This window comes from Zalophus californianus, chromosome 3 (assembly GCF_009762305.2).
Source record: "Zalophus californianus isolate mZalCal1 chromosome 3, mZalCal1.pri.v2, whole genome shotgun sequence".
Taxonomy (NCBI): domain Eukaryota; kingdom Metazoa; phylum Chordata; class Mammalia; order Carnivora; family Otariidae; genus Zalophus; species Zalophus californianus.
In genome coordinates, this window is record NC_045597.1 from 72,897,693 (window position 1) to 72,905,971 (window position 8,279).

General features: G+C 43.8%; 1 protein-coding gene across 1 annotated transcript; it reads left to right on the forward strand.

Annotated features, from left to right (window-relative positions):
• The first annotated feature begins 3,772 nt into the window (after positions 1 to 3,772).
• On the forward strand, positions 3,773 to 4,581 carry LOC113920551 (deoxyuridine 5'-triphosphate nucleotidohydrolase, mitochondrial-like). Its single transcript, XM_035726877.1, has one exon. It carries the CDS (start codon positions 3,889 to 3,891, stop codon positions 4,378 to 4,380), a length of 492 nt encoding a protein of 163 aa, XP_035582770.1. The 5' UTR covers positions 3,773 to 3,888; the 3' UTR covers positions 4,381 to 4,581.
• Positions 4,582 to 8,279: the final 3,698 nt, after the last annotated feature.

The window sequence follows — 8,279 nt, forward strand, 5'->3', positions numbered from 1 at the left end:
TGTTAACTTAGCTCGATACCATGTGTCCCTGTGCACACTGACCATCCCTGGGGAGTGTCACTCCACAAAACCTTTCCTTCTTTTCCCAAGCAAGTGTGTGAGGCCTTGAGGTGGCCCCGATCCTGCACTCAGTGCGCTTCCCACCACTCCTGAGTGCAGGATTGCGGTCGAAACACGCGTCTGCCTCTCAGGTTGCTCGGGGCTGAGATTGCTTCACTTGCTGCCTGTGGAGTGGACAGTTTGCGCCCCGGGGCCACCCGGCATTCCTGGGGACTCACCAGCCAGGCAGGCCCTCTGATGTGGCCGAGGCCCTCAGTACGTTGGGTGCCGCATTTTCCCCTGGATTGCTTTTCCTCTGGCTCTCAGGCAGTGCCTGGCCTGCTCCATCCCCCAGGCACCTGGAATGTAGCACGTCCCATATAACCCACATTGCAGAATCCAATCCACCTCTCCCTTGGAGGGGAGCCCCTTGAGGGTTGAACTGTTTCTAATTCAGCTGAAAACGGGTCCCCCCCTCCCCGCCCCCGGGATTTGGCACTTCGCTACATTCCATACATATTTGCTAGAAAAACAAACGGAGTGTTCAGTGAGGTAAGGGCGAGCCCTCCGAGGGGACATGCCTGCAGGCTGTTTGGATCTGGGCCACTAGAACTTTGGAGAAAACTCAGGCCTAGGGAGAGAACTTTGGAGACATAAATATGGAGAGGATATGTGATCCATTGAAGGGAAAGCGGGTGAGAAAAAAAATCAGGACATCCCAGAGCAGTGCAGAGGGAGAGGCGCACCCCAAATGTTTCTGAGTTTTTGAGTTCAGAGGATACCAAGTAGATTATATCATGACAACTGCAATGCAAGGTGAGGCTTTCTTTTCCAGCAAAACAGTGCCACACTAAACGCGTTTGCTGGAGATCTCGAAATATAAAATGAATTTGAACCCATGTTGCTCCGCCCTGGGGAGAAGAAGAAATAGTATGTATGGAGTTCCTATTCTGTTCTTTTCCTCTTTATGTCATCGTCCCAACAACTCAGAGAGGTGGTCTTGTTACCATCATTTGAAAGACGAGGAAATTTTGTTTCAGAGAAATTAAACAATTACCCAGCCTCCCTCGAATGTGAAGTCTAGTGTCCATGACTTCAAAGGGCTGGATCTGCTTCGTTTTCAGCTTTAAGGCAGGCCCTCCCCTTGGCGTCAGATCTTCTGCAGCCTGAACATCTCCCCGAGCTGCTGGAGAAATCCCAGCTCATTTCAGCCACAGGAAAGAGACCAAACTTCAAAGTCTCCTGGGGATGTTACCTCATCTGCTCTTAGGTCAAACACTTTCTTTTCATTGTCAAAGCAGCCTCTACTTGTGCGTCCATTTTTTCCAGCCCCGGCTGACATATCTGTCTTTGGACCAGGCCAGACTGAGGTAGCGCCTCCCGCCGCCCACTGCCCTGCCTTTCCCCGGGCTCCATGAGCCGCTCCTTTGGCACATCCTACTGCGTATCTTGTGCTCTTAACAAGAGGCCCCTTGACCTTTCTCCACTTGGCTTGCTTCTTGAGACTGAAGCTATTAAAAAACAAACAAATAAACAAACAGTAACTTGAGGTTATGTTAAAAACCTGTTAGAGGAAACCAAATGCCTTTGATGAGTAATCACACATAAAAAAGGAATTAATTTTATGGCATAATGAGCACTGATACGCTGGCCTAGGGATGCCGGATGGTAATCAGGCACACACGTCTAAACCCTGCTGCCCCTGGAGAAAAGACTTATGGCAGAGAGGCGTCCCAACCCTACTGGGGGGAAGGAAAGAGTGTGGGGCTCCCCCTGCCCTGCTCCTCACAAGCACTTTGGACCAGCCTGTGACCTCACAGAACTGTAACCTCACAGAACTTACAGGATATAGTGGGAGGGGTTTTTGTAATTGTTAACACTTTTTCCTTTCTGGACCTACCCCTTGTTGTTTTTAACCAATCCAGCCAGGCTCTCTTATCTTTTCACTGGTGACTTTAGTATATTCACATGTATTTTGGTAACTGATCTATTTGGACTTATTTCTACTATGCTATTTTTGTTTTCTATTTGCCATGCTTCCTCCCCGTCTCTGTTTTTAATTAATGAAAAATTTGTTTGTTTGTTTGTTTAACTCAGAAAAACTATAATACTCACAGTTACGATCTTTACAGAGAAAAGATACAGATTAAAATCAGCAGTGGCAAAAGGCACATGAGTGGAGTCCAGAAGGACCAAGCACAAGCCTCCAGCTGTCTTCTCCCAGAGGATTCATGCTCACAGGATTCTGTTCTCCCAGCAACAAAGTGTGACACACGCAGAGGGGAGTGCTAACTAGGGAAACTCACATGAGTCTTGGTGTCCAGAGTTTTTGTTGGGGGTCAGTCACTTTGACACTTTTGTTACTTGGGCCTTTGGTGTCATGACCAACAAATCACTGCCAAATCCGATATTGTGAAGCTTTTGTCCTATGTTTTCTTCTAAGAGTTTTAGGTCTTACATTTAGGTCCTTGATCCATTGTGAGTTAATTTTTGCCTATGGTGTCAGGTAAGGATCCAGCTTCATTCTTTTCCATGGATGGATGGATATCCAATTTTCCGAGCACCATTTGTTGAAAAGACTATCTTTTCCTCCATTGAACGGTCTTAACACTCTTGTCAACAATTATTTGACCATATACGTGAGGGCTTATTTCTGGGCTCTCTCTGCCTTTAATTTTTTATCCCCACTTTTTACCTCTGCAACTTTGGAAACACAACATTCTACTTCTAATTCTTTAGTGGTTCTCAAACTTGAGTGTGCACCAGAATCTCCTGGAAGACTTCCCAACAAAGACAACTGGGCTCCTCATCCCACACTTCTGACTTAGCAGGTCTGAGACGAGGCCTGAGAATTTGCGTTTTCCTTCCTTCCTTCTTTCCTTCCTTCCTTCCCTTTTTTTTTTTTTTTAGAGAGGGAGAGGGAGAAAGAGAATCTCAAGCAGGCTCCACAGCAGGCTCCACACTGGGAGCCCGAAGCAGGGCTCGATCTCACAACCCTGAGATCATGACCTGAGCTGAAATCGAGAGTTGGATGCTTAACCCACTGAGCCACGCAGGCGCCCCACAATCTTTTTTGATAAGGAAATTGAAGCATAGAGAGATAAAATAATTTTCCCCTGGTCATAAAGCTAATGGATGGGATTGCTGACGTTTGAACCCAGGCGCTCTCCTTCCATCCCCTTTCCCATGTGATGTCTTCTCGGAAAACAATGGGTATAATGTGGTAATTAGAATTGCAACCAGAAAATATGTTAATACTTGTGTCACTCCTCTCACTCAAATTTAGATAAGGAGGCCCAAGGCAAATGAAATCATATTCTGACTGTTGTTAGATTTAGTTTACTTTTTCCTACCTTCCTTCCTTTTTTCCCCAATAATAGATTTGGAATAAGACGGCAGCCCCATGAAAGTGGGATCACAGGGATCATGTCACGCAGCGAACAGAAGGTCAGCTTTGCCATCGGCTCAATGACAGCTACTCCTGATCAGGGTGTCTTGGCAGTGGCAGACCCTGGAGAACACGTCCTCAGAGGCCACTTGATGTTGGTTGTATGACTTCACTCCCTTGAAATTTCCTAGGAAAATGTGACTGTTCTATTACCATCACAGCTGAAGGGTCTCTTGGCATTTCTCCACTGTGGTTGATTAACCACAGGGCAGGGCTGGTGAGAGGGAGGGGTATGAGGTACATCGGGGTGGATTATGACTCAAGACCAATGTTTTATCCTATTTTAGTTTCTATATATTACCAGTTTATTTAGGAGTCTAAACTCATGTGTTTAAAACAGAAAATGTTTAGGTGTGCGTTTGTTTTCTCTGCTGCTGTCTTTTCTTGCGTTCTGTTCTGCCATGCCCTGCTCTGAAGCGACACCCGCCATCTCCCCCAGCAAGAGGCCCCGGCCTGCGGAGGACAGCATGCGGCTCCGCTTTGTCCGGCTCTCAGAGCACACCACCGCCCCGACCAAGGGGTCCGCGAGGGCTGCAGGCTACGACCTGTACAGCGCCTGTGATTATACACTACCACCTATGGAGAAAGCCCTTGTGAAAACGGACATTCAGGTAGCTCTTCCTTCTGGGTGCTGTGGAAGAGTAGCTCCCCGTTCTGGCTTGGCTGCAAAACACTTCATCGATGTAGGAGCTGGCGTCATAGATGAAGATTACAGAGGAAATGTGGGTGTCGTACTATTTAATTTTGGCAAAGAAAAGTTTCAAGTCAAGAAGGGCGATCGGATTGCACAGCTCATTTGTGAACGGATTTTTTATCCAGAAATAGAGGAAGTTCAGGTTTTAGATGACACTGAAAGGGGTTCAGGAGGTTTTGGTTCCACGGGGAAGAATTAACATTTATGCCAAGAATAGAAAATGAGGAAACGTACTTTTTTCTTAAAAATAAAGAGTTTTTGCTTGGTGTTTTGCACATCTGTAAACATAATAGCTTTAGCTTCTAAAACTGTTTGGTTCTCTTAGGATTTAGGAAAAGATACCTGTGTTGGGGTCCCATAAAACCTTACTTATGTTTTTACACATCTGATTGTTGTATAAATCTGTGTGGTGACGTAATACAAGCTGTTTATTTTTTTAAAGATTTTTATTTATTTATTTGACAGAGAGAGACACAGTGAGAGAGGGAACACAAGCAGGAGGAGTGGGAGAGGGAGAAGCGAAGCAGGCTTCCCGCGGAGCAGGGAGCCCGATGCGGGGCTCGATCCCAAGACCCTGGGATCATGACCTGAGCCGAAGGCAGACGCTTAACGACTGAGCCACCCAGGCGCCCAAGCTGTTTATTTTTTTAATTAAATGTTTATCGATTACAGATCCAAAAAACCCTGTATTATTTAATTCACTGAAAGCTTCCTCTTCAACTTACTTAATTGTTTTGTAAATCGTAAGCAGTGCCTTTCATTCAATAAATTTGAATTCTTTCACAGATTAAAAAAAACAGAAAATGTTTAAAATTGTTTTCTAATAATTTTGTCCACAGCCTTGTCAAACTTTACCCAGTCGCTCATTCATTATTTATACCTTTGTCAAATTTTATAATTCTTAGGCATTCTTGTCTTAGAACAGTCTCATTTTGAATATTTAAGGCTCATTCACTCCCATTCATTTCCAAACTTCTACCTCAAAAGTCATCCCAAGGTTTTTCTCCCCATCTACCCAGTACCGACTAGACCTGTCTTGGTTCTTGGGGCTTATGAGGTTAAATGTGTTTTGTACAAGTGTGATTGAGAGCAGGTTTGATTCCCCTGAAAAGATCAGATTTGATTTAATAGGCAACATTCCAGACCACATGGCTCTATATAAGTTGTGCTGGCTTCTTTCTCCTCCGCGCCCCTCCCCCATCTCACTGCCTCTGTCCATACCAAAGATGTTCCATCTCATAACCTCTTGATCCTGGGATTATTATTCCCTTCAGGTTAATTGTCTTTGATCTGGTATCAGCCATGTGACCCAAGCCTAGTTCTTTTCACTGGAGTCTGTTTGACCTGCTGGAAACGTACACATCTTTGTCTAGTCAGATGGTGGGTGTGGCTGTTCCACTGCGGAGACCTCTCTCCATCTTGCCATCATCTTGAAGTTTCTCTTCCTCTTCCTTAACTAAGAGGGGCAGATTAGAACTCTACTAGATAAGCTGATGTTCAACCAGGGAATAAAATACAACTTTCCCCTTCTTGTAGTCTTCCCAAGCCTTTATAGCTGATTCTCTCTTGGGGTCTTACCCTTGGTTTTAGAGAATGGAAGGAAATAGCTTCTTTTCATAAACACTGTATTAGTCAAAAAGCAGAGGACTCCTTTACCTCTTAAAGTTTTTCTTATAGTCACTGGATGTGGAGTGGGGTGGGAAAGTAGGATTGGCTCTGAACTTGTGCCTCTTACAGACTCTGAGGTGAAGAGATAACCCCAGCTGTTGGCAGCTCTCTGAATGTGGGGTGCTTAATGTCTCTGGTTAGTTCCAGGACATGGGAAAAATTTCACTTGATGTTCTATTACATATAATTGCATGTTTTAATAGTTTAGAGTAGAATTTACCCAAGTTATTTTTTTCAGCAATAAGAGACCAACTTACTAAGTTCTGTGTGCTTATTGTGAGGTCCAACATCCATTCTTCCTATCCTCCTTGCTAGCAGAATCATGATTTTGTTCATGAAGAAAGCCTCTTCTTTCTCCCCCTTCTCTCTCTCTCTCTCTCTCATTATTTTCCTGGATCATTTAAGAGTAAGACACAAACATGGTGTTTCATCATTCTTAAATATTTCAGAGTATATTGTCTCAACTCAAGGAATTTTCTTACAAAACCACAGGACAGTTATCAAAACCAGCAAATTAACATTGATAAAATATTCTCTAATCTACAAGCCTTATACATATTTTGTCAATTGGCTCAATAATATATGTTACAGCAAAAGAAAATCCAAGGCATTTAATTGTCATGTTTCTTTAGTCTCCTTTTAATCTACAACTGTTCCTGAGTCTGTCTTTGTAGTCCATGACATTGATCTTTTTTAGGAGTATAGGCCATTGAGTTTGTAGACTGTCCCCAGTTTGAGTTTGGCTGGTGTTTCCTGGTGATCAGATTCAAGACTTCACTGTAGGAAGCACCTGTTGATTAGGCCCATTGGGCAGAGAATTCAATTTCTTTTTTTTTTTTTTTAAGATTTATTTATTTTTGAGAGAGAGAGAGAGAACAGTGGGGAGGGGCAGACGGAAAGGGAGAAATAGAATCTCAAGCAGACTCCCCATTAAGTCTGGAGCCCAATGTGGGGCTCAAACTCACGACCCTGAGATCATGAACTGAGCTGAAATCAAGAGTCAGGATGCTTAAAACTGACTGAGCCACCCAGGAGCTCCAAGAATTTGCATTTCTAATAAAGTCTCCAAATGTTGCTGAAGACACTCCTGTAGGGACCACACTTTAAGAACCACTGTTTCAGAAAAGATTTGTTAACTTTGGGCAGAAAGCTACTTTGAGTTTCTGATAAAAAATATTGATCATCATGGGCGCCTGGGTGGCTCAGTTGGTTAAGCGACTGCCTTCGGCTCAGGTCATGATCCTGGAGTCCCGGGATCGAGTCCCACATCGGGCTCTCTGCTCAGCAGGGAGTCTGCTTCTCCCTCTGACCCTCTTCCCTCTCGTGCTTTCTATCACTCATTCTCTCTCTCTCTGAAATAAATAAATAAAATCTTTAAAAAAAAAAAAAAATATTGATCATCTCCTTCCCCAAACTACAGTAGTACCCATTAAATTTTGCATTCAATCTTCAGGATCTACAGTCCTTCCACCCAGACTAATCCGTGCATGCTCTGGGAATCCCTGAGGACCTTTAGAGGCTGGTTGTATTATTTGGGAAAACTCAAATACTGAAATGCAGGATTTTCAGTCTTAGGATGTTACAGTAACCTGAGGGTGCATATTCAATTTTTTCATTCATTGCTTTAGCCAGAAAATATTTCTCAAGCTCTTAGCAGGTCATAAGCATTGTGTGAGACAATGAGAATAACCTCCCAACCTCCACAGAGGTCACACATGACAAGTAACAGACGTGACTTGGACCTATAGGCAATTGTCCCTTCATGATAAGTACAATCTCAGGGAGAGGAACAGGTTAATAATGGCAGAGTCATAAAGCCTTCTACCCCAGGCCTGCCAAGTCCAAGAGACAACCCCACCCATTTTTGAGTCAAGGCCTATAATCCCATTTCCAAGTGTGTGCTTATTTCAGTCCTTGTTCTATGACGTGTGTGACTGGTCTTTCCATGTGAAGTTCCTTCTGTATTTGGTTCTGGTGCCGTGAGGTCAAACAAATGAAGCACTTAAACAAGAGGGTCATGGAAAGTTTCACAGAGAAAGTGGTGTTAAAACCAAGATCTCAGGGATGAACAAGACTTAGTTAGGCCAAGGGACATGGGAATGGGGTAAATATGTTCCAAATACTGAGCACGGTATGTCAGAAAGCCTAATAATAAAATTCAGGTTAAAGCATTTGGACTTTTTTTCCTTATTAAAAAAAAAAAAAAAGAACGTGAGCTATTGAAGGATTTTAAGGAGAGGAGGGAAGAGGAAGAGTTGACATCATGGACAGATGGGGCCAGTGCAGTTGCACAGGATGTGTACTTGGATGGTTGGAGCTTAATGTTCCTGTAGTTGCTATATTAAAATTCTTAAGAATTCTCTTTGAATGTGTTTTTTGTAGGTGAAGTTGAATGGGACAGTGGAGCATGTCAGGCTTGGAGCCTCTGCT

Coding starts and splice junctions, on each gene's coding strand:
- LOC113920551 (XM_035726877.1), top strand. CDS start 3,889: ATGCCCTGCTCTGAAGCGACACCCGCCATCTCCCCCAGCAAGAGGCCC.